The 27221-nt window shown below is 40.5% G+C and overlaps 1 protein-coding gene across 2 annotated transcripts; it reads right to left on the bottom strand.

The window, feature by feature from the left end:
- Positions 1-31: 31 nt before the first annotated feature.
- Positions 32-17947, bottom strand: nepro (nucleolus and neural progenitor protein). 2 transcript variants are annotated; one of them, XM_043691136.1, is made up of 9 exons: positions 17778-17947; positions 14412-14566; positions 13684-13760; positions 7704-7835; positions 2797-2874; positions 2329-2705; positions 2097-2149; positions 1663-1895; positions 32-666 (listed from the first exon to the last, which is right to left on the bottom strand). In XM_043691136.1, exons 1-9 carry the CDS (start codon positions 17869-17871, stop codon positions 222-224), a joined length of 1644 nt encoding a protein of 547 aa, XP_043547071.1. In that variant the 5' UTR covers positions 17872-17947; the 3' UTR covers positions 32-221. The 2 variants fall into 2 exon arrangements, with proteins under 2 accessions (XP_043547071.1, XP_043547072.1); XM_043691137.1 differs by lacking the exon at positions 17778-17947 and adding an exon at positions 17685-17752.
- Between the last annotated feature and the right edge of the window lie 9274 nt (positions 17948-27221).

Here is a 27221-nt window from a genome sequence, read left to right on the forward strand (position 1 = left end):
TCATTATGGATGGGAAAAACAGAACCACGTCTCTTCTCCTTCCTTTTATTAAACCCAGTTTTCTGGTAAAGTTATTCAAATTGAAGAGTCAAAAATGCAACATATAAATTAAGCATTCTATTTCCAAAAACATGAACAGAAATGCACATTTAGTTTGCTTCCAGTTACTTTATATTGTCAAATCTTCCACTTACAGCGATTTTTAAATTTGAAAGAACAAACTATATACCAATTGATGCAAAAATGGCATCAATATCATCATCCGTATTTGGCACAATTGCAGAACCTCCTCCTCTCAAAGAAACCAGGGGGAGTGCCAGAGTTTTCCCATTCTGATGCAAACCATTGTTTCCAAGTTTAGTGTGAAAATCTCCAGTAACACACTGTTTCTTTATGTCAGTTTGTGTGTCAAATGCAAACTGTGAAATAGTTTTAAATGTCCTTTTGCTTCCTTCTTTTGTGTGAAGTCTACTGTTTCTTAGTTTCTTCTTGAGCAAGGAACCTTTTCTTCTGTACAATTCTGAACGTCTTATCTTACAGTTTTGAAGAGGGGACACTGAAGTTTTCCAATATTTAAATATTTCACCTTGATGCAATTTTCCCTGAGATCTTTTAATGAGATACCTGGAGACGGACATTTTTATCAAATTGATCTTCTTTGGGAAACTACATTGTATAAGGAAAAAGAATACAGGCAGTTAAAAATCTATATGATTTGGCAACAAGATGAAAAATTTCATTCTTTTTACTAGCTCAAAATATTACATGCAATAAATTAGATGCTGAGATTGTGCAAAGATGAAAAATATTCTCAACGGATGCTCTGTTGATTTTCTGAATTGATTTCAGACCTTTTCTCATTATTTCCCTTCTCCTCCTGAAGACAATATTTCTGTGCTGGGTATATTGACATCTCAATGCTAAATCAGCATACTAAGTCACTCATCATTTGAGAAGAGGCACTAAGTATGACCAGGCTGACTAGTCAGCCTGGTTATATCTGATCCAACAAACAAATTTTCAAGAAGGAGCTTGCATTTTTACAGCGCTTTTCTCAATCTCAAGATGTTGCAAAAGCATTTAATGGCCAATTTAGTAGTTCCTGAGGCTTGTGAATGGCATAAATGTTGGAATGAATCAGATGGGTTGAATGGCCCGCTTTCATTTTTTAAACAGTATGTGAGTCAGGATGGTTGCTGACATGTGAAATGGAAAAGGCATACTAGTGCTATGGTAGCTCTGTGAGGCAGGAGACAGTGATTAAAGGCTAGAGCACACCAATTAGGCATTGCAGGAGAAGATGTGGAGACTGACCCCAAAATTGCACATCTCAACTCAAACAAAGTTACGCATAGTTTACTTTTATTTGCATCAATACCTGTACAGAAACTTCCTTATTGTTTTGACTATGTAAAACAAGCCACAACTACAGATCAAATGCTTTAGTCTGGAGTAATGACCAGATTACATGTAATTTTTTTATCGTTTTCATACAGGTGTTTTACACAATTTGCTTTTCTTTATTTTGGCTATTGACTATTACTACCCAAGCCATCAAAACTGTAGTCAAACAACTGTAGCTGGATGCTTTACCACAAGCCATTATGACCATTAGAATTTGATTTGCTTCTTTACTAAGCTCCTCCTCTTTACTTCACATACCTGTAACCATGAGTTTCCACCATTCTAAGTCTGCGACACCGGAGAAACTGATTTCCAAAATAGCACGTTTCATGTTTTAGTTTTTGGTGTCGAAACCAACGGAACATTGTCTGGAGCTCCCAACACAATGCACTGAAAGTGTGTGTGGCACCAATCCTGCTCACAAACTCATCCAAAGGAAACAGTTGCTTACTTTTCTGTAATCTTCTGCAGTTAAAGTCCTTTAGAGACTTCTGTCCAGTCAAGAAAAACAAAGCTAGTTTTAAAATGAATGTAGATTAACAGGGAAACATACTTTTATTCATAGTACTAAAAGCAAAACACTGCACATGCTGGTAAGCCAAATGGAAATGGTCAGCATCTGGAGAGAGAGCAAGGACAGAGAGAGCATAATGGGAATAAAGCATTAATAAGAGTTATAAAAACATACTGACCTCATACTGAACTTGCATAGACTTAATTTCAAATCCCAACTGAAGTCCAGTTTCTTCAACAGAAGAAAATACATTATAATTCAAAACAAATTGTATTTTTGAAACATTAACATATGTAGAACACATAATATTACTACATGTCATTGTGGGAAAAATACAGTTTAGACTATTAAATATTATATGGCAAATCAACAGAATAACTTACTGCAATAAACATCACACAAATACTCACCAATCTCACGATGGCCTTGCTCAGGGGGTCCAATATCTGAAATCTGATCTGTTTTAGAGGTGATGCTATCAGTCATTTTATTTTCTTTTAATATTGTATTTTGATCATCCTCCAATAATAAAGGTTCAGTCTCCGCGAACAATTTATCAAGTAAGCCAGAGTTATCTGAAAGCAATCCACTCATCTGACTTGAAACACTTGGCAGCTTCATTTGTGTGAAATTGCAATAGGAAAGACCAAGCCATTGCCTGACGCTAACAGGAAAGGAAAACTCCTTCACGTAGGACATATCTTGAATTTTAGTTACCTCATTCAGTAACAGGAACAGCTTATCATATAAAAGTTCTAGGCTTAAAACAATACTTCTAAACATTATCCTAGAAAGAAAAAAAAAGTGAAATTTCAGTTATTTTTCTAAAAATGACAGTGAATGTAAATATGGCTTCAACAAACTAAATTTTCACTTACCATAGTCTGCTGAGCAATCCTGTAACTACGACATTTAGGACTATAAATTCTTTACAATGAAGATATTGAATAGTCAAACTATCATGTATTAGAATTAAGGAAACCCAACAGTCCAGAATATTTTTAATAAGAATCAGACTAAGACTAAAATGGGTGCCATCTTTATGCAATTAAATGCGGCATTTTGAAGGTAAACATGTTGGATACATTATTTCAAAAGGCTTCTTTGACCAGCAAATCAAGTTAGAAGTGCTCCATAAGGAAATTTCCCAAACTGTATCCTTTCAGGAACAGTGATTTCCACCAGTATCCTCCATTCTATCACAGACCCAGGCATGGATTCAGCTTCCACATGTACAACTCAACATCCAGTCTTGCCCCTATTTCTACTGATAACTTTAAATCACACTTCGTGTCAAATTGCTTGTTCACTAACCACTCTTGGCTGAACTTCAAATTCTAGAGAACTAAGCCAACATTTTTGACCTTGGTCACCAATTTCATAGTCGAGTGTGTGGTGTTGGAAAAGCATAGCAGGTCAGGTAGGATCCGAGTAGCGGAGAATTAACGTTTCAGTCATGAGCTCTTCATCAGGAATGAGATTTGTGGGCTAGGGGACTGAGAGAAAGATGGGAGAGGGGGTGGGGAAGATAGCTGAGATACCCCAAAGACTTACAAACCATCTCAAAAAATCTGCAATAGTAACACTGCTAGTCAAATGCCAACTCAGCTTCTAATCAACAAAACATTTTTTTTGTAGTGCACAGAAGATTCATTGAAAAACAGCCTTTTAAACTTTGTGCTGTTCAGCATTTGAAGCATCAACACACAACAAACTAGTGTGCAGTTTGTATAGAAACTTCCCTGTTTCTGCATAACTAAAGAAGGAATATTGCTTCTCAGCCAATATTTTCTCATAAACTGACTTTCATCCCAACGTTATCCAACTCCTTCTCTATTTCAGCCAATCTACACTAAAGCCCCAATTTAAGCTTTTCCATCTCATATCAATTACTCTATTCTCATCTGGCCAGTCTTCTTTGCACCATGAATGTTTGCCACCTTTTCCCTAAGCCACATAAATTTACTTTCATTGCTGAATTAGACAGCATTCAAAGTCTCAAACTTGGAATTCTTCCTTCTGATTTAAATTCATACAACACATTTTGCTTTATCCTTCACTTGACCCTGAACCTCTATTTTCCTTTCCATCGATTGTAAACACTGGCAACAATGCTTATAACTGCTGGGATTCTAGATTAGAGTAGTGCTGGCGAAGTTCAGCAGGTCAGGCAGCATCCGAGGAGCAGGAAAATCGACATTTTGGGCAAAAGCCCTTCATCAGGAGCTTTTTGCCCGAAATGTCGATTTTCCTGCTCCTCAGATGCTGCCTGATCTGCTGTGCTTTTCCAGCACCACTCTAATCTAGAATCTGGTTTCCAGCATCTGCAGCCCTTGTTTTTACCTATTAACTGCTGGGAGCCCATTGCATAATCATCCTTCATAATCACTATTCTTTAGCGTTTCATCTGTTTTTGAATCCTCTGTAAAAATGGATTGAATAATTTTATCTAAGGAATTATAACCAGTTGCTGTTCAAACATTGAAAGAATAGAAACAAAAGGATTTTTCTGCAGCACAATTCAACTACTTAATAAATTAAAAGTAGGAATTAAACATTTTCTTGGAAGAGCACTCAGATTTAAATATTAAAATATTCAAAACTCAAACATGGTCTCTCAGCCAATAGCAAAATTAAACCATGCCCATCATTTCACTAAAATGGAAGAATGCTAACAAGAGGTGGAGTGAGTGCTTTGGGAAGAAAAGAGGTGAGATGCTGAAACACCAATGTAACTAATTGCCATTCAAGCATAATGTTTTGTTGGACCACAGGCTGTGGTTAGAAACATTGTACCTATCTATAATACCTGGCTGTGATTAGAAATACATTTTAAAAAATACAAAGAGAACATTTGTCGAGACATTTCAAATAATGTAACTTAAAATAGCATTGACTAAAATTGTCTTCCACAACTTCAGCCATTTGACCCGAAAATGCATTAAAAATAAGCCATTTCTACAAACTACAATGCACAGAAAAATCCTTTGGCACAATTCAGATGCCTCAGCATCCATTTCAGAACGGCTGTCAATTTTAGCTGTATACAGTACACAACTAGAGAGTGAAACAAAATACATTCAACCAAAAAGAAAGAGCAATCAGTACAAGTAGCATGATTTCTATTGTACTTGACATGTTATAAACATCCTCTAATAATTCATTATCTGTTGCTAACTTAGAAATATAGAAGACAGTAGCAGAAAAAGGCCAATCAACCCTCTGCCATTCAATATGTTCATGGCTGATCATCGAGCTCGATATCCTCATCCTATACTGCCCCCATATCCGTTGATCTATTTAGCCACAAGAGCTTTTTCTACCTTCTGTTTGACAACACAATGTTGTGGCCTGAAACACTGGCAGCAAATTCCAAAGGCACACCACTTTCTGGATAAAGAAATTTCTCTTCATCCTAGTCCTGAAAGGGTTCCCCATTATCCTTCAAGTATGACCCCCTAGTTCTGGACTCCCCTACCAGTGGGAACATCCTTTCTGCATCTGTCTAGAACTTATTAGAATTTTACAGGTTTCAGTGAGATCCCCACTTATCCTTCTAAACTCCAGTGAACACAGTCCTGATAGAATCACTCCTCATCCTGCATCCCACGAATCAATTTGGTAAACTTTCAGTGCGCTCCTTCCACAGCAAGAACATCCTTTCTCAAATAAGGAGACCAAAACTGCACACAGCATACCATGTGTGGCCTCCCCAATACTCCATGTAACTGCAGCAAGACATCCTTGTTCCTGTACTTGGAAGTTTCTTTCTACAAAGGCCAACATACAGTTTGCCTTCTTTACTGCCTATTGTAACTGCATGCTTACTTTCAGCGACTGGTGAACAAGGACACCCAAGTCTCAGACATTTTGCTCTCTCAATTTACAGCCATTGAAATAATAATCTGACTTTCTATTTTTGCAATCAAAGTGGGCAAACTTACATTTATCCACATTATACTTCATCTGCCACTCTCTCAACCTGTTCAAATCACACTAAAGCATCTCTACCTCCTCCTCACAGCTTACCCTTCCATACATCTCAAAATTTGCAGATGACACAAAGTTGTAGCATTTAGTTCCCTCATCAAAGTCATTAACATATATAGAGAACAGTTGGGTCCTGGTACTGATCTCTGCAGTACCCCACAAGTCACTGCCTGCCATTCAGAAAAGGACCCATTTATTCCTACTGTTTCCTGTCTGCCAACCAATCTTTATCCATCTCAATATATTATCACAATTACAACTGCTTTAATTTTCGAGATTAATCTCTTATGTGGGATTTTGTCAAAAGCCTTCTGAAAGTCCAAATAAACCACATCTACTGGTCCCCCAATCAACTCTACTAGATGCATTCTCGAAGAATGAGTAGATTTGTCAAGAAGGATTTTCCTTCTGTAAATCCATTCTCATTGTTACGACTTCTACCACTTATTTTTTTAAAAAAAGGTACTCTGTTGTAAAATCCTTGATTATGGACTCTAGTATCTTTCTACTACTGACATCAGACTCCCTAGTCTATAATTCCGTTTTATCTCCATTTCATTTTTAAATAGCGGTGTTACATTAGCTACCCTCCAATCTGTTGGAAATGAGTCAGAGTGTAGAGAATCTTGAAAGATAACCATCAGTGATTCCAGTATTTGCATGGCTACTTCCTTAAATACTCTGGGATGTAGATCATCAGGCCCTGGGTATTTATTAGCCTTTAATCCCATCAATTTCTCCAATACCTCTTTCTTAAATACAGATTTGCTTCAGTTCCTCCCTCTCACTAAACCCCTCGCTCCCCATCATTAGTTATGTCCTACTTTGTGAAGACCAAAGTGAAGTATGAATTTAGTTTGTGAGCCATTTTTGTTCCCCATTATAAATTTCCCTGTTTCGAATTGTAAGAAACCTACATTGGTTTTCACCAATCTTGTTCTCTTTACATATTTACAGAAAGCTCAGCAATCAGTAATTAAGCTCCCCGCAGTGCTTACTCGCATACTTGAATTTCTCCTTAATTCAATCGATTAGTTCTCCTTTGCTGACTTCTGAAATGTTCCCAATCCTCAAATCTATTGCTTTTACTTGCCAAATCGTATGCCTCTTTTTTCACTGTTATCTTTGCACTCTTGTGCTAGACAGGAATAAAGAATTTTTGTATTTCATCCATTCGTTCTGCGAATGTTTGTCATTGCCTATCAACTATAACTCCTTTCAGTAACATTTCTCCATCCATCATAGCTAACTCAGCCTCATACCATCATAGTTTTTCTAATTAGGATTCAGGATACTAATCTCAGAATCAATTACCTCACACCCAATCTTAATAAAGAATTCTATCATATTATGGCTATTTATTCCCAAGGGAGTGTCTCACATCTACATTACTAAACATTCTTTTTACATTGCATAATACTCAGTCTAAGATGGCCCATTCTTTAGTTGGTTCCTCAACATATTAGTCCTGAAAATCATCCCGCATACACTCTCGTTATTCATCCTTTTTTGTATCGTGACTAATTTGATTTGCCCAATCTATTTGCAGATTAAAGTCAACCATAAATACAGAAGCTTTGAATTCCTGTTTTGTGTCATTCCCAACATCAAAGTCTGGTGGTCTCTATACCAGCCCTACTACCTTAGAAAATTATATGCAGCTCTTGTGCTAATGATTAAGGTTTGAAGATGGTTTACATTACAAATACTGATCCTATTACAATATAAGCAAATTTCAGATTGAAATTCATTATGAAAATGCACAGAGTGCAATGTAACTACATTTAAAGGATACAGAAATGCTTTGCAGCACATTTCCATCAGACGCAGCATCAACTTACAGCCCCCCAACACTTTCAGCGACATCCATTCCAGGACAGGTTGGCTGGGAATATATTTTGTCTTACCACTCTGTGCCTCAGACATGCTGTTAAATTTTTAAAGAAGACCAAAGTCACAATATGAAATTTATAACCAATAGGAGGAATAGATAGACCATGTATTGAGCCTGCTCAATAAGATCATGAACTACTGATTTTCTGGCTTGCCCACTAGCACTCAATGTTCTGAGACACATCAACTTTAAATATAATCAAAGATAAAGCCTCTGGATTACAGAATTCCAAAAAATCAAGTCTGCTTGAACAAATTTCCCAAAGTTCTAAATGATTCACTCAAGACTATGACCCTTGGTTTTATATTTCTCTAGAGGAAACAGCCCTTTAATGTTTACCCCGAAGGCTTCTTTGGAATCTGTTTCAATGAGATCACTGTTAAATTCAAGTAGTGGCCCAATTTACTCAGTTTTTCATTCTCATCATGAATTTTTTTTTTAGATTAGATTACTTACAGTGTGGAAACAGGCCATTTGGCCCAACAAGTCCACAGTGACCCGATGAAGTGCAACCCACCCAGACCCATTCCCCTACATTTACCCTTTCGCCTAAACACCATGGACAATTTAGCATGGCCAATTCACCTAACCTGCACATTTTTGGACTGTGGGAGGAAACCGGAGCACTCGGAGGAAATCTACACAGACACGGGGAGAATGTGCAAACGCCACACAGTTAGTCGCCTGAGGCAGGAATTGAACCCGGGTCTCTTGCGCTGTGAGGCAGCAATGCTAACCATTGTGCCAACGTGCCGCCCACAGCATTTATTGTGGAAAAGGATATGGAAGATATAGACTGTAGGGAAATAGATGGTGACATCTCGCAAAATGTCCAGATTACAGAGGAGGAAGTGCTGGATGTCTTGAAACGCATAAAAGTGGATAAATCCCCAGGACCTGATCAGGTGTACCCGAGAACTCTGTGGCAAGCTAGAAAAGTGATTGCCGGGCCTCTTGCTGAGATATTTGTATCGATAGTCACAGGTGAGGTGCCAGAAGACTGGAGGTTGGCACACATGGTGCCACTGTTAAGAAGGGTGGTAAAGACAAGCTAGGGAACTATAGACCGGTGAGCCTGACCTCGGTGGTGGGCAAGTTGTTGGAGTGAATCCTAAGGGACAGTATGTACATGTATTTGGAAAGGCAAGGACTGATTCGGGTTAGTCAACATGGCTTTGTGCGTGGGAAATCATGTCTCACAAACTTGATTGCGTTTTTTGAAGTAACAAAGAAGATTGATGAGGGCAGAGCAGTAGATGTGATCTATATGGACTTCAGTAAGACGTTCGACAAAGTTCCCCATAGAAGACTTATTAGCAAGGTTAGATCTCATGGAATACAGGGAGAACTAGCCATTTGGATACAGAACTGGCTCAAAAGTAGAAGACAGAGGCTGGTGGTGCAGGGTTGTTTTTCAGACTGGAGGCCTGTGACCAGTGGAGTGCCACAAGGATCGGTGCTGGGTCCACTACTTTTTGTCATTTACATAAATGATTTGGATGTGAGCATAAGAGGTACAGTTAGTAAGTTTGCAGATGACACCAAAATTGGAGGTATAGTGGACAGCGAAGAGGGTTACCTCAGATTACAACAGGATCTGCACCAGATGGGCCAATGGGCTGAGAAGTGGCAGATGGAGTTTAATTCAGATAAATGCGAGGTGCTGCATTTTGGGAAAGCAAATCTTATCAGGACTTACACACTTAATGGTAAGGTCCTAGGGAGTTTTGCTGAACAAAGAGACCTTGGAGAGCAGGTTCATAGCTCCTTGAAAGTGTAATTGCAGGTAGATAGGATAGTGAAGGCGGCATTTGGTATGCATTCCTTTATTGGTCAGAGTACGGAGTACAGGGGTTGGGAGGTTATGTTGTGGCTGTACAGGACATTGGTTAGGCCATTGTTGGAATATTGTGAGCAATTCTGGTCTCCTTCCTATCGGAAAGATGTTGTGAAACTTGAAAGGGTTCAGAAAAGATTTACAAGGCTGTTGCCAGAGTTGGAGGATCTGAGCTACAGGGAGAGGCTGCCAACAGGCTGGGGCTGTTTTCCCTGGAGCATCGGAGGCTGAGGGGTGACCTTATAGAGGTTTACAAAATTATGAGGGGCATGAATAGGATAAATAGATAAAGTCTTTTCCCTGGGGTTGGGGAGTCCAGAACTAGAGGGCATAGGTTTAGGGCGAGAGGGGAAAGATATAAAAGAGACTTAAGGGGCAACCTTTTCATGCAGAGGGTGATACGTGTATGGAATGAGCTGCCAGAGGATGTGGTGGAGGCTGGTACAATTGTAACATTTAAGAGGCATTTGGATGGGTATATGAATAGGAAGGGTTTGGAGGGATATGGACCGGGTGCTGGCAGGTGGGACTAGATTGGGAAGTTAGGGAGGAAATTGCTGGGTCCCTAGAATAAATACCTGTATTACCTATAACCATGGGTGGAGTGCCGGTGGACTGGAGGGTTCTTAATGTCATGCCTTTATTTAAGAAAGGCTGTAAGGAGAAGCCTGGGAACTACCGACTTGAGAGTCTGACATCAGTGGCCGGTAAGGTGTTGGAGGTGAAAGAAAGGAGTCACATGCATTTGGAGGAGGAAGGAATGATTAGGGATAATCAGCATGGTTTTGGGCAAGGAAAATCGTGTCTCACAAGCATGATTTTAGTTTTGTGAAGAAATAACCAAAATGAACTGACGAGGGCAGAACGGAAGATCTTGTTTACTTGGACTTTAGTAAAGCCAGTGGTGAGGTTCCGCATAGTAGACCATTTAGTAAAGTTAGCTCACATGGGATTCAGGGTGAGCTTGCCAGTTTGGATATAAAATTGGCACGATGATAGGAGACAGAGGGTAGTGGAGAAGGGTTGTTGATTTGGAGTGGAGTGGAGGTCCGTGACCAGCAGTATTGCACAGGGATTGGCAATTTGTCATTTACACAGATGATCTGGATGAGAATATAAGATTGCAAATGACACCAAACTTAATCTATAATGGGCAGAGAAGAAGTTTATCTAAGATTACAAAGAGATTTTGATCACTGAGTCAATGGGCTGAGGAGTAGTATATGGAGTTTAAAGGTAAGCCAGGACACTTTTCACCGGAGCATAGGTGGTTGAGGGGTAACCTTCGAGGTTTACAAGGTCATGAGGGGAATCGATAACATGAATATTAAGGGTCTTTTACCCAAGGTGAGGGTATTCAAAACTAGGGGTATATTTTTAAGGAAAGAGGAGAAAGATTTAAAAAGGATAATAGGGCAACTTTTTACACAATATCGTTTGTGTGTAGAATGAACTACCAGAGGAAGTGGAGGATGCAGGTATAGTTACAATGCTTAAAAGACATTTGGATAAGCTCATGAATAGGAAAGGTTTGAAGGGATCTGGGCAAAATGTAGGCAGATGGGATTAGTTTTGTTTGTGAGTATGGTCAGCATGGACTAAAGTCAAAGAGATGTACAGCACAGAAAAAGACCCTTCGGTCCAACTCGCCCATGCCGACCAGATATCCCAACCTCATCTAGTCCCACTTGCCAGCACCCAGCCCGTATCCCTCCAAACCCTTCCTATTCATATACTCATCCAGATACCTTTTAAATGTTGCAATTGTACTAGCCGCCACCACTTCCTCTGGCAGCTCATTCCAAATACACGCCCCGCCCTCTGCGTGAAAAAGTTGCCCCTTGGGTCTCTTTCATATCTTTTCTCTCACCCTAAACCTATGCACTCCAGTTCTGGACTCCCCGACCCCAGGGAAAAGACTTTGTCTATTTATCCTATCCATGTCTCGTGATTTTATAAACTTCTATAAGGTCACCCCTCAGCCTCTGACGCTCCAGGAAAAACAGCCCCAGCCTATTCAATCTTTCCTTATTGCTCAAATCCTCCAACCCTAGCAACATCCTTGTAAATCTTTTCTGAACCCTTTCATGTTTTACAACATTTTTCCGCTAGGAAGGAGACCAGAATTGCATGCAATATTCCAAAAGTGGCTTATCCAATGTCCTGTACAGCCGGAATATGACCTCCCAACTCCTGTACTCATTACTCTGACCAATAAAGGAAAGCATACCAAATGCCTTCTTCATTATCCCATCTACTTGGAAGCACTAGCTTTCGGAGCGACAATCCTTCACCTGATGAAGGAGTTTTGCTGCGAAAGCTAGTGCTTCCAATTAAACCTGTTGGACTATAACCTGGTGTTGTGAGATTTTTAACTTTGTACACCCCAGTCTAATACTGGCATCTCCAAATCATGACTCCTATCTACTTGCAACTCTACTTTCAAGAAGCTATGATCCTGCATTGCAAGGTTTCTTTGCTCAGCAACACTCCCTAGGACCTTACCATTAAGTGTGTAAGTCCTGCTAAGATTTGCTTTCCCAAAATGCAGCATCTCGACATTATTCTAAATTAAATTCCATCTGCCACACCTCAGCCCATCTGATCAAGATTCTTCGCTGTCCACTATACTCCCAATTTTGGTGTCATCTGCAAACTTACAAACTTACTAACTATACCTCTTACACTCACATCCAAATCATTTATATAAATGACGAAAAGTAGTGGACCCAGCACCGATTCTTGTGGCACTCTGCTGGTCACAGGCCTCCAGATTGAAAAACAACCCTCCATCAACACCCTCAGCCAGTTCTGTATCCAAATAGCTAGCTCTCCCCATATTCCATGAGATCTAACCTTGCTAACCAGTCTCCATGGGGAACCTTGTCGAATGTCTTACTGAAGTCCATATAGATCACGTCTACCGCTCTGCCCTCCTCAATTCTCTGTTACCTCTTCAAAAATCTCAATCAAGTTCATGCGACATGACTTCCCACACACAAAACCACAGACTATCCCTAAATCAGTACTTGCCTTTCCAAATACATGCACATGCTGTCCCTCAGGATTCCTTCCAACAACTTGCCCACCAATTACATCTGGCTCACCAGACTTGTCAGTTCCCTGGGGCTTGTCATTGCTGCCTTTCTTAATTACTGGCACCACGTTAGCCAAACTCTAGTCTTCTGGCACCTCACCTGTGACTGTCGATGATACAAATATCTCAGGAAGGGGCCCAGCAATTACTTCTCTAGCTTCCCACAGCGTTCTAGGGTACACCTGATCAGGTCCTGGGGATTTATCCACTTTTATACGTTGGATCAAAGGCTGTATAACTCTATATGCAAGTATCTCCTGGTGTCAACATTTTCAAGTTTCAAGCCTTTAATAAAAAAATCCTTTTTATTATTATGATGACAAAAGTGATTAACATAATATGTTCCACCCTCTGCCTTGTTGCCCACTCCTGTCATACTTTTCCATTACATTACAGCTACATTTCAAACTAGCTTTATATTGTAAGCAAACTTGGACCCAGTCTCCTTTTCTAAGCCACTAATCTTTGATAAGAAACTTGTAATGTTCTTTGTGACCCTCCACTCGTTATAGCTGTCAGCTTGAAACAGTCTCATTTATTTCTCCACTGTTACCCACCCATTAATTCTCCATCCTTTGCAACATATAGTCTCAGTCCACAAACCATCATTTTGCCTCTTAACCTCTTCTGTGAAATCTTCTAGAATGCCTTTGGGCAATTCAAATATATGATGTCTACTAATTTCCCTGTGTCTATCCTATGTTATATCCTTAATAGACTTGAATAGTTTTTACAAACAATTTACCTTTTATAAAACCATAACTGCTCAATTATATCATAATGTGTCAAGTGCATTGTTAAGACTCCCTTAATAGATTTCAGCATTTTCCAATATCCAATTAATGTCAAACTAACTGGCTTGTGGTTTTTTATTGTTTCACACTCTCTCATATATGCCTAAAACTGCAGAATAACATATGCTATTTCAATTTTGCTTCACAAATTACCTTGGACACAACTCAATCAGATCTTGAATCGAACCTTCAAGTTGCATATTGTGCAAACGCTTCACACATTGTTCAACCTAAAAATATTAATAAAATAGTGAGTTTTGAGAATATTTGTAACTCAGGTTGAGGTTCTGGATGTAGGTTTGCTCGCTGAGCTGGAAGGTTCGTTTCCAGACGTTTTGTCACCATACTAGGTGATATATTCAGTGAACTTACAGACAAAGCACTGCTGATGTTTCCTGCTTTCTATTTATATGTTTGGGTTTCTTTAGGTTGGTGATGTTATTTCTGGTTCTTTTTCTCAGGGGGTGGCAAATGGGGTCCAAGTCAATAAACCATGGCCAATGACATCACCAACCCAAAGAAACCCAAACATATAAATACAAAGCAAGAAATATCAGCAGTACTTCGTCTGAAGGCTCACTGACGATGTTACCTAGCATGGTGACGAAATGTCAAAAAATGAACCTTCCAGCTCAGTGAGCAAACCTACATCCATTTTAATAAAATAAATAACTTCAAATGAACAGAAACAATGTAACTTATATTTGAATTAAATACATAAATGACAACAAACTGCATCAATTTCAAAACTAATTTTATACACTGTTCCATCACTTCCCTTCACACCCACATTGAACAATTAATTTAATAATGCAAGCACTCGATTAACGTACAATTGATTTTATTAAAGCGTAAGATTTAATTTTAACACAAATACTAACCTGTTTCAATGCACAATAAGGTTTGTGCTGACGTAACCGGTTATGGAAAACATATAACAGAGAACCCAAGATATCAAGTTCTGTTGTAAGAAGCTTATTACTTAAAGCTTTTAAGGTATTTTCACAGGCTGCCACAAGGTCTTGTATGTACCCATCTAAAATAAAAGAAGGCGAATTCTATCATTTATATTTGCTTGATTCTAATCCATATGAATCAACCCAAAGAGACATAACTTTCATTTAAAGAAAACAATCAGTTCTAAGAATATGGATTAAGCCAAAACAAAAGGACTTTCTCCAGTTTACCAAATGGTTTCACTATAAAAATATTCTGGCAACTAAATTACTGAACACTAAATATCCCAAAGGATCCAGAGGACATTAAATCGTCACTTACACTTAAGCTCCAAATTTGAATACCATGAGGAAATACAGTATAAGGAATGCGTTCTTGGGCATACCATCTAATGGATCAATCTATAGCTTACTTTCCCAAGGGACATTCAGAAAAACCTATGCCAAAACTTTTGACTGCATTGCAAACCATCTATGCATACTATATTACCTAAGCTGTTTTTAATGGAAATTTTCCACAGGCCATCTACAAAACTGTAGCTGTTTTAGTTACTGAGGTTTAGAGATAGGAACAAGAGTAGCTCACTCATCCCCTTGAGTCTGTTCCCCTATTCAGTGAGATCATGGTGGATCTGTGTCCTAATACCATATACCTGCCTTCGGCCCATCCCTTAATAACTTTGTTTAACAAAAGTCTCGCTCAGATTTAAAATTAACAACTGCCTTTGTAGAAGAGAGTTCCAAATATCTAACATCCTCTTTATAGAAGTGCTTCCTAACATCTCCCCTGAACAGTCTGGCTCAAATTCTCAGACCATGTCCACTATTTCTATAGAATCCCCAACCAGGGGGGAAAAGGGTACATAAAGAAACTATCCTTTCTTGTTAATACAGCATGGAAACAGACCCTTTGGTCCAATCAGTCCCTGCCTACTATGTTTCCTATGTTGGTTTACCTCTTAAATTTGTATTCTTGCGCAAGGTCCTGATGAAAGTAAGACAAAGTTAAACAAAACAATATTCCTCCATAATATATCCGCTACAACCATGACTTGTATATTAGGAGATAACAGGATGCAATTACTGGTTTTAACACTGAATTTACATTGTAAAGTTCTTAAAATGGGTATTTATTGAAACCTACAATTTGTTAAATGTGTACACTATGGGAAAATGTCAAACCTCTTACCAAAATAGTCTGTCAGATTAGTCTATCCAAACTTGGATAGAATGTGCAGTGAAAATTACCTTGCACTGAAAAAACCAATGGCAAAACTGGCAAAAACAGAGTTCCACGGTTAAACAGTTTTATCTATGGCATCATATAATATTTTACCCGTAGCAGGTATGATTCCAATACTTGCAACAGGATAACATATTCAGGATAACATATGCAACATATTCATGTTTTGAATATCACTGACAACGAGGTTGAGCAAACACCAAATAAAGAGGAACCGTACTTTTTATTTCACTTTTGTTATTTTTTATTTCTAAAAATAACAAAACATTTCAACTGATGAAAGGTTTGATGCAGAGTTCAGTGAGGAACATTGCAAAGCAAACATGCCATTACAGGTCATGACATCTTCAGGTTTCTTCTGAGAAAAAAATGGAAATGTTACTCCATAACTGTTTTTTGTTCCCTATAACTGTATAAAAAATATAAACTATTTGTTTGGAACATAGCTCACACAGGTACACAGTCTGGGATCAATATTTGACACTAATGATGGGATCTATTTAGTCACAGCTACAAAAAACTACAGCAATTGTTTATCTTCTTGTTCCCATTACATCTGAAGAACCTTAAGGGCCCATTTCAGTTCCTCAACAATGTAATTCATAGTGTATTCTTGGCCATATCATCCATGAACAAGTGAGATTCTATATGTTCTGTGATGACTCAAGCCATATCTAACCACCATCTTACACCTCCTTTCAGATGTTTCCTTTCTGGCCTAGAGAAGCTAAGTCCTGTTGCAGGTCATAAAGAGGGTACTTTGAAGCATCAGCCCTAATTCCTAATTGGGAACCAGCATGAAATCCAGCAATTTCTTAAAACTTCCAGCTAGGTTAAATTTGAGATGTCAATTTCAGTTTGAATTGTAGGGAGGTGTAAACAAATCATCCAGTCATTTGTAGTGAATCAAAACAGTATGCACGTTAACAGCTGTACAGCATGGAAACAGACCCTTCAGTCTAACTCGTCCACACTGACCAGGTATCCTAAATAAATCTAGTCCCATTTGCCAGCATTTCAGGCATATCCCTCTCAACCCTTCCTATTCATATACCAATCCAGATGCCTTTTAAATGCTATAAGTGTACCAGCCTCCACCACTTCCTCTGGCAGCGCATTCCATACACGCACCACTCTCTGCGTGAAGGTTTTCCCTAAGGTCTCTTTTATATCTATCCCCTCTCACCCTAAACCTATGCCCTCTAGTTCTGGACTCTCTGACCCCAGGGAAAAGACTTTTTACCCTCTCCATGCCCCTCATAATTTTGTAAACCTTTATAATGCCGCCCCTCAGCCTCCGACGCTCCAGGGAAAACAGCCCCAGCCTGTTCAGCCTCTCCCTGTAGCTCAGATCCTCCAACCCTGGCAACATCCTTGTAAATCTTTTCTGAACCCTTTCAAGTTTCCGATAGGAAGGAGACCGGAATTGTACACTGTAACATGCTACTACTGAGCCAGAAAATTCCCATCCTTATCTGTTCCCCCTCCCCCCCCAAAAAAATATAGTTTTCTAGCTCATTATGCAGGGCAGAAGACAATATTGAGGCCATCATCAAATATCACCCACTATTTATTTCTCCAGAAGTGATCGCAGAATTGCTGAGCACTTCCAGCATTGTTTTAAAAAAAGCTGAACACGTGCTATGTAAAACATTCACGATTAGAGTAAAACTGAGGTCATTGAGGGAGGGAGAGAAAGACAGTGACAGGACACGTTACCCACGGAAAATAAAAACTGAACTAAATCAAACCGAGTGGGTCTCTACCCACGGGGTTTGCAAGAGTCACTGGATTTGAAATGTTAACTGGGTTTCCTCCCTCCGCCAATGCTGCCAGACCTGATCCCCGCCAGTATTTTCTGCTTTTAAGACCCTAAAAGAAGATATTTCGCTGCAGAAGCGAAGCTGGCACACGCGGGACATTAAAACGGTTCCAACTTTCCCCATTCCGGTTACCCGGTCAAAGGTTTCCGAGTTAATGTGGGACCGAGCAAGCACTGGGCTGCACACTCTGACCGTTGGGCGGGAAGCTCGTGTCGCTGCAGCTACCTGTGTGCGGCCACCGGCACGCGGGAGGCGCGGCTACGCTGCAGCACGAGCCCGGCCGTGGAATGTGCACCGCGTTCCAGTCGCCAGCCGCCATCTTCCACCAGAGCAAGGCCCCGCCTCCTGCCCTCCTCCGCTGTCACGGACCAGAGCAAAGCCCCGCCTCCTACCTTCCTCCGCGCGGACAGCCTCTCGCCCCACATCGTCATCTTCCACGAGTCAAGGCCCCGCCTCCTCTGTCTCCCACCAGAGCAAGGCCCCACCTCCCGGCCTCCTCTGCGCGGGCAGCCTCCCTGAGGGCGGGAATCACGGGTCCAACTCGCACTGACAGCCAGGTACAGTAGTGCACCCCACTCTACTTTACTTCACCCCACACTGCCCTCGAACGGCCTTTGTACCTAAATTATTCAGTTAAGCGTGTCATTTACTGGTGGCGGTTAATAAACGCTAAAAAAAATACCAGGCTGACGGTGAAAATACAATCACCAGTTGTAAGGGCACCCCTGGTGGAAAAAGACACAATCTGGCCCAATGGGCTTTACATGTAAATTAATCAATTGAAAAATATGGGTGATTCATTCTTCGCGGTTAATAAATGTTTTAAAAAACTATGTGGGGAAAATCGTGTGTAAGAGCACTTCGGGATATATTAAATAAAAAACTCCATCTACTCACCTCTGATGGTCTCCATAGCCACTACAGGGCTCTGTACTTAAATTATTTCAGTTGGAAACATGGGTGATTTACTGATAGTGGTTAATAGAAGCAAAAATATCACAGGTGCTGGGGGGAAAAAAGTTCAGTTGTGCGTGACTGCATTTCTAGATATTTTAAAAAATTCCATCAATATAAAATTATGAGGGGCATGGATAGGGTAAATAGACAAAGTCTTTTCCCTGGGGTCAGGGAGTCCAGAACTAGAGGGCATAGGTTTAGGGTGAGAGGGGAAAGATATAAAAGAGACCTAATGGCACCTTTTTCATGCAGAGGGTGGTATGAGTATGGAATGAGCTGCCAGAGGATGTGGTGGAGGCTGGTACAATTACAACATTTAAAAGCACCTAGATGTGTATATGAATAGGAAGGGTTTGGAGGGATATGGGTGACGTGCTGGCAAATAGGACTAGATTGGGTTAGGATGGTTGGCATAGACGAGTTGGACTGAAGGGTCTGTTTCTGTTCTGTACATCTCTATGATCCCATGGCTCTTGACTCTTCTAGTCTCTAGAAAAAAGATGGGTAACATTCAGATGCGGTTCAAAGAAAGCCTCGGGGACAGAGGGGTCCAACAACGCTGGAAGTGACCAAACAAAATAGTGGTAGAGGAGAAGTCGAAGACAAGTCAGAACTACTTTCACACAAAGCTGACACACAGTTCATCCAAAGTGTAGCACCTCAACTTGGCAATAAAAACAATATACTGCGATTGCTGGAGAACGGAAGCACAGAAAATGCTGGAAAAACTCAGCAAGTCTGGCAACATCTGTGAAGAGACAAAAATAGTTAATATTGAGTCTGAAATAATTCTTCTTTTAGAACTAAGCCATGTAGCTCAACCTTGGCTGCCGATCTTTGTATTTCTTATTCTCAGTACTTTCTATTTTTGGAATTCTGAAGACCTCAAGATATAGAACGAGTAATATCTAATCCAATTTCTGGGTACATCCACATCTCTGCTGGCATCAGCATTTCAAGATGGAGATCCAAGATGGCAGCAACCCAGCAAGTCTGAGTCTATAGTGCTCCTCCGAAGACTTGGGCAAAGTGGGCCGCTGCCTCCCCCACACTCACCAAATCATTTAAAATAGTTTTTATTTAATATAATTAGTTGCTCTGTACTAAATTTAAACAATCTAATCTCCTGTAAAAATGACTAAAGGGAAGAGAGCCCGCAGTTCTCAGCAGGCAGGAACCCCTCCCCAGCTACAGCAGAGGTGTCCGCAGCCGTCCCGGGGGGGTTACCTTTGGTGGTGAGCCTTGTGGAAGTAATTTCCAAACTTGACACGAAGATCGACGCCTTCATGGAAGAGTCCAGGAACAGATGGAATTTACTCTCGGTCGCGCTACAAAAGCACGACTGAGACATCGAGGAAATCGAGTGCTGAATTGGAGGGGTGGAGCTAAAGGCCGCGACCTCCGAGACTACCGCAGAATTGGCCGTGGGTCGGGTCCGGTCTCTTGAACAGCGAGTCCAGACCTTAGAAAATCACAATCGATGACCCAAAAAAAATTCGTTTGCTTGGCCTTCCCGAACGGGAAGAGGAAAGCCAGCTCACAGCTGTTAAATCTGGAAGCTGGATCAGGCTGAGTAGGGGTGGAATGGGCCTACCGAGTGGCAATGCGCGGGCCCGGCTTGAACCAGCGGCCCCGCCCGGTCCTGATCCGGCTGCAGAGCTACAAGGAGAGGCAGATGCTCTTAGAAGCTTCCAGAAATCTAGATAAGATCCCCAAGCCATGATTTACAAAGAATCCAAGATTATGCTATTCCAGGACTTCTCCCCAGCTTGGGTCTGAAAGAGGAAGGTGTTTGACAAAGCGAAGAAGCGTTAAGGGACTTAAACGTCTAGTACTCCCTGCGCTACCCAGCGACGCTACGTTTTAGCCATGAAGGGTCCGTGCACAATTTTGGATTGCCGGAGAAGGCCAAGGAATTTCTGGACTCTCTTAGATAAATTGTAAGAGTTAATTCGAGTGGTGAATGATGTTGTTCTGACCTCCCTCCATCACCCACCCCCCACCCCAGTTCATCCCTTTTTTTTCCTTTTATTACCTTACTGTTTAATATTATCTCCGGGGGGTGGGTAGAGGGGTATATTTATTTGTTCTTCACTTAATGATTTTCTACCCCTTTTTTATATATTTTTATATATTCATATATAGGCCGGGTGGTCTAGTTAATGTAGGTGGGGGAGGTGGTTACCTTATCTCTGTCTTTAAGAGCGGGGCTGTTTTCCCCTGTTATTTTGTATTACTATATTTAATTATTATTTGTTGACTGTAATTTTATAGTTATATATGTTCATACATGGTATTAACATTACCAAATATATGTAGGTGTTGATGTAAGTGGGGTGGGGGGGTGTAGGGTACTCACTGTTGACTTTATCTCTGTAGTATATTTGAATTTTCTTTACTCTATCGTGGGGTGCCTGGGTCAAAGGTTGGGAGAGGATATGATCAGCTTTCAGAAAGGAAGTGATGCCCCCTGGGAACAAGGGGGAAAATCTCCGTTTAAAAATGTTTTATATTTTTTCTATTTAGAAATAGTTTTTTATTATACAGTAGCGCCTCGACTTATGAACTTAATCCATTCTGGGACCCGGTTCGCGAACCGAATCAATTTTCCCATTGTTCAGATATTTCCGGAGTCTTTTCTCTTTTTTTTGTCTCTTGGAGGTTGGTGATGCCACAAGAAAACGATCCAGAGAAACTTGTTTTTTTCTTTGTTGCAGAATTTGGAACAATTTAAAATGTTCACTGCTCTGTTGGTCACAGTTTTGTTAGGGTGATGCCTTTCAACAAAAGCCTGCACTTCACTCCATTTGCTACAAATGTCTTTGATTTGAACACTTGATACATCTTCCCTCTCTTCTTCCTCCTCTCCAGAATGCTTCTGCTGCATAACCTTCACCTGCTCCTGTTGCAATTCAACAAGATCTTCTGTGCTGAGTTCTTGTCTGTGGTCCTCCACCAGCTCCGCCACATCATCCTCGTCTACCTTCAAGCCCATATTTTGGCCCAGGGTCACAATCTCATTCACTACGTTTACTGATGTCTCCTCCTCAAAACCCTCGAAGTCTCTCTTAGGTACACAAGCTGGCCAAAGTTTCCTCCAGGCCGACTGCAACGTACGGAAAGAGATCTTGTTCCATGCCTTATCAATAAGGTTTATGCAATGGAGGATATTGAAGTGGTCCTTCTAGTACTGACGAAGGGTCAAATCTGTGTCGTTGGTGACCTGGAAACACCTGGCGAACAGAGCCTTCGTATATAATTTTTTGAAATTTGCAATGACATGCTGGTCCATGGGTTGGGTGAGAGGAGTGGCGTTGGGAGGAAGGAACTTTACTTTTATGAAATAGTATTCAATGTCCAAGTCTTCTTCCAAATTTGGAGGATGGGCAGGAGCATTGTCCATTACTAGAAGACATTTAAGTGGCAAATTATTTTTTTCAAGGTATTCCTTGACAGCTGGTGCAAAAACTTCCGTCAACCATTCCATAAAAATCATTCGCGTGACCCAAGCCTTGCTATTCGCCCTCCACATTACCGGGAGTTTAGCCTTCAACACATTATTGCGTTTAAAAACGTGAGGATGTTCAGAGTGGTAGACTAACAGAGGCTTAATCTTGCAATCCCCACTTGCATTCGCGCACAATAAAAGCTTTTACCTGTCCTTCATTGGTTTGTGGCCCAGTAGTGCCTTCTCCTCTTGGGTTATGTAGGTCCTTTTGGGCATTTTTTTCCAGAAAAGCCCAGTTTCATCACAGTTAAAAACTTTGTGAGACATAACCTTCATCTTCGACAAACTTATTGAATTCCTTCACAAAGTCCTCCGCTGCCTTTTTGTCTGAACTAGCCGCTTCTCAATGCCTTATTACACTATGGATTCCAGTTTGTCAACGAAATTTATCAAACCAGCCTCTGCTGGCTTTAAATTCTTCAACGCTAGCAGTGCTTGTACTCGGCGGTGTTGCCAACAAATCACGGTTTATGTGTAGAGCCTTCTCGCAGATTATAGTCTCGTTAACACGATCTCCAGCAAGCTCTTTTTGATTTATTCAAACTAATAATAATTTTTCAACCTCGTCTAACAATTTAGGCCTTTGCTTTGTTAATATAGTCACTCTTAGCCACGTCAGCTGCCTTTAGTGCCTCTTTGTTCTTTAGGATAGTACAGATAGTCCATTTCGCCATGTCTTCGCATAGCGAGATCAGATACGCGAGCACCATTTTTGTGTTTAGCTATTATTTCCTTCTTCGTTTCCAAAGTAATACATTTAGGCTTCTTAACACCACTATCACTACCACTTTTCACTTTCTTGGGAGCCATAATGAGGGCTAATTTAATGCAAAAAACAAAAAAAAATGCAAGAATGCTTGGACGTAGCAACGAACGATGTTCACAGCATGCGCACCAAAGACTAACTGAATGAGATCACGCCAGGCCCAAGAGTTTTTGCGTCCAAAGCGCGCGTAGCAAAGCAGAACAATGACAATAAAACCATGGGCTTTTTGTGTTTGTACCTTCGTTCGTACCTTGAATTTCATACGTACGTTGAAGCAAAATTTTATGTGCAATCCTGTTCGTAAACCGATGTGTTCGTGAACGGGGTCGTTCGAATGTCGAGGCGCTACTGTATTGATGTGAGTGTATTAAAGAACCTCTATTTTTGTGAATTTTATATGTTCTATGCTCGGGATGTTTTGTATGGGGCTTCTTCTCCCGAGGGGTCTCGGACTTGCCTGAACAATTATGGTTAGTCATTCAATTAAATGATGCACCTGGAATGTCAAGGGGAGTAATTCACCAATCAAAAGGAAGAAAATATTATCAAACCTCAAGAAAGAAAGGGTTGATATAGCTCTCCTACAGGAGACATATTTATTGGATAAAGAACACTTGAAATTACGATAGAGTAATTCTTTTCTTCCTTCTTTTCTTCCTTCAGCTCAAAAAGTTGGGGAGTTGTCATCCTTATTCGGAAGAATCTCCCTTTCAAAATCCTAAATCAGATAAAAGACGAATCTGGACGATATATTCTAATTAAAGCCCTTATAAAAGGAGAGGAATATGGGATCTTAAATCTGTATTGTCCCCTGGCACATCCTTTTAAGTTTATAACGGAAGCCTTCTCCAAAGTGATGACTCTCGATGCTCATCATACAATTAAAGTCTCCCCCTATAATTGTATTATGGATCCGGAAATAGATAGGATTCCCAAGAGTAATGCAGGAGTATCCCCCAGATCCAGACAATTAGTGGATTTGAACGAAGAATTAGGATTAGTAGATGTATGGAGATGCCTTCACCCACAGGGCAGAGATTTTTCTTTTTACTCCAATCCACATAAATGTCATACCAGAATTGATATGTTTTTTGCCCCCTCGATTTTTTAAAATTCCATATCATCCTGTAAAATAGGTAGTATAACAATTTCTGATCACGCTGTTGTACATATGGAAATCAAGGCCAGGAACAATGAGACATCCCCTAGTATTGGTGTATGGATTCCTTCCTGATGAAGGATAGTAAATTTGTAAAGTACTTCTCTCAAGAATTTAAAACTTTTTTGGAAATTAATTCAGGTATGGCTAGCAACCCATCAATGATGTGGGAGACCATCAAAGCTTATGCGTGAGATTTGATCATCTCCTACTCGGTGACCCAGAAAAAATTAAAGGGAGAACAACAGCATCTGCTTGAAACTCGCTGAAAAGCAGCTGAAACAGCATGCGCTGACAGACCTTCTATTATCAAATTACAAAGGATTACGGCCCTTAGGACAGCTCTAAACACCACGCTTGCCCAAACGGCTAAGAGGGAAATATTATTTGCAAAACAAAGGTTATATGAATTTGGCGATAAACCTGGTAGATACTTAGCATTTCTTGCAAAGAGAAAAAAGGCCCCTCAAACTATCACGTCTATCAAGGAAATTGCGGGTATTCTGACTCATGATCATAAAAGGATTAACGCAATCTTTAGAAAATTTTATTCTGATTTATATAAATCGCAGGATTACAAAGACAGGACTAGGAGGATGCAGTCATTTTTTAAAAACCTGACCTTTCCGGATCTAACTCCGGAACAGGTATCGGTCCTGAATGTTCCCCTAACAAGCCAAGAAATACTTGACATAATCAGGCAATTTCAGAGCGGTAAGGCCCCTGGCCCAGATGGCTTTCAAGCTGAATTCTACAAAGAATTTACAGGAATACTGGCTGGCCCACTTATGGACATGTATAACTACTCATACAGTCAGGGCTGTCTCCCGCCTTCACTGAAAGAGGCAAATATCGCTCTTATCCTCAAAAATGGAAAGGACCCAGAAGACTGTGCATCATACAGACCAATATCCTTGCTAAATGTATATTTTAAAATGCTCTCTAAAATGTTAACATTGAGGCTAGAAAGAGTATTGCCATACATCATAAAGGAGGATCAGGCGGGGTTTATTAAGGGCCGTAGATGATCCAATAATGTTAGAAGGGTTTTGAATGTGATTCAAGCCTGCCATCAGGGAAAGATACCAGGAGTAGTAGTCTCATTAGATACGGAAAAGGCATTCGACAGGGTTGAATGGTCATACCTGTTTTACACATTGGAAAGGTTTGGCGTTGTAAAGGTGTTTACCAAATAGGTCTCAACACTGTATAATGATCCCAAAGCAGTTGCGATTACCAATGGACTAGGCTCGGATAGCTTCAGTGTGGATAGGGGCTGCCGTCAGGGATGTACTCTCTCACCATTGCTATTTACGCTAATAATCAAGCCACTAGCAGAAGCTATACGGGCTGACCCTAATATAACGGTCCCAAGGATTGGTACAAGTAAACATAAAATTACCCTTTATGCAGATGATCTTCTATTCCTCAGTTATCCCCTGATATCCGTGCCTCGCTCAATCCAAGTTATTAATATATTTAATGCATTTTCAGGCTATAAAATTAATTTTTCAAAATCGGAGGCTATGCCAATGGGCGGCCTCACTAGTATATCCCACCTATCGGACAGATTCCCCTTTCCTTTTCGGTGGTCCTTGGAGGGTTTCTTATATTTAGGCATTTTTATCACCCCAGTATTTGGCCAGCTATACAAGGCTAACTTTGTGCATTTACTGGAGAGGATGGGGAGACCTTCCAATTTCCTGGTTAGGCAGAATAGCACCAATTAAAATGAATGTCCTGCCCCATCTCCTATACCCTGTGAGAATGCTTCCAGTGATGCTGCCGAGGCTGGCACTACGCAGATCGTATGGCTGGCTGGGTTCCTTCATCTGGAATCATAGACGGCCTCTCATTAAGCTGAGGAAGCTACAGCTTCCACAGGATTGGTGAGGACTGGATTTTCCAGATTTTAGGAAATTCAGTTAAGTTCCCTATTAAGCTACATAGTCGATTGGGTCTTGTCTGACCCGCAATCAATCTGGCTGGACATCGAGGCTTCTCAAGTAAAATGCCCACTTATTAACCTCCTATTTTCAGACAACAGGAAAATCATTATGGACCACTGTAAAAACTCTATAATACTAAATACTATTAAAGCTTGGAATATAATGCGGCAAAATGAGGGCAACCTGCATAAAACATCCCCCTATACTCTAATAGTGGGGGCATGGGGGTTTCAACTGGGGCTTACAGATGCCACATTCAAACTCTGGAATCCTGTTTAGGGGATCTGTTTTAAGGGGTCCTGATGTCTTTTGAACAGCTGCATCAGAAACTTGGATTACCTAATGTTGATCTCTTTTGATACTTCCAAATTCGAGATTACATACAGAAGAAGACTACGCTATTAGATAGTCTTTATAAATCAGATAGAGAACGTAGAGCGTTGTGGCCAATGGGGGTTTCTTCGGGCAGCACTATTTATCATTTATTACATGATGAAGTATCAGAAGATATGGACAATCTGCTTAAAACATAGGATCAGGATTTGGGGCTGGAAATCTCCAAAGAAATGTGGAATGACATTTGGGAAAATGCCAGAAAAATCTCCATCTGCAACAGAACCCAGGCCATTCAGTTGAAGATACTTCACAGGGCCCATATAGCACCGGACCGATTGGCAAAATTTAAGGCAGGAGCATCTCCAATGTGTCCCAAATGTAAAACAGAGGTGGGCACTCTTGCACATTGCTTATGGACCTGTCATAAGATCCGTAGATATTGGACTAAAGTAGCAAGTGCTCCGACAGAAATCTTGGGAACAGAAATTAGAGTGGATCCAGTATCTCTCCTTTTGGGCTTTTCGAGCTTACCTTCCCTGGATGAGCACAGGAAGGGATTATTTTCCATTCTCTTCCTCTGTGCAAGGAAAAATATTTTGGTAAACTGGGTGGCTGAGGGCCCCCCTGGACTTTCGAATTGGCACAGAATAATCATGGAATATTTCCCTTTGACTTCCTTACAAACATGGTGCACCAAACAATCAAATTATTCTATAAAATATGGCAGCCCTTCTTGAATTACACAGATACAGATATTTTGGCCATTCAATCAAGGGCTTTTATCTAATTGAGACAACGACCCTGGCTGGTCTGGGAGAGGAATCCCGCATGAGTACGGGTTTTGTTACGATCTGATGTTAGCACATTCCAAGCATGTACTTTACTACTCAATTTCTGTGTTATCCATCATTTTTCTTTTCTTGAGTAATGTAAGAGATTTAGTCGTACTCTCTGGTTAGCTGTAGGTTAGATTTTTTACCTAGTAGTTAGTTGA

Source organism: Chiloscyllium plagiosum, chromosome 6, assembly GCF_004010195.1.
Source record: "Chiloscyllium plagiosum isolate BGI_BamShark_2017 chromosome 6, ASM401019v2, whole genome shotgun sequence".
Classification (NCBI taxonomy): domain Eukaryota; kingdom Metazoa; phylum Chordata; class Chondrichthyes; order Orectolobiformes; family Hemiscylliidae; genus Chiloscyllium; species Chiloscyllium plagiosum.

Excerpts from the sequence above, each read along its gene's own strand:
- nepro (XM_043691136.1), bottom strand. The coding sequence starts at position 17,871 with ATGGCGGCTGGCGACTGGAACGCGGTGCACATTCCACGGCCGGGCTCG. Across the intron at positions 7,836-13,683 it reads CTGATTGAGTTGTGTCCAAG|CATGTCTGAGGCACAGAGTG; the intron begins GTAATTTGTGAA and ends AAAATTTAACAG. Across the intron at positions 1,896-2,096 it reads CTATGCAAGTTCAGTATGAG|AAGTCTCTAAAGGACTTTAA; the intron begins GTCAGTATGTTT and ends TTGACTGGACAG.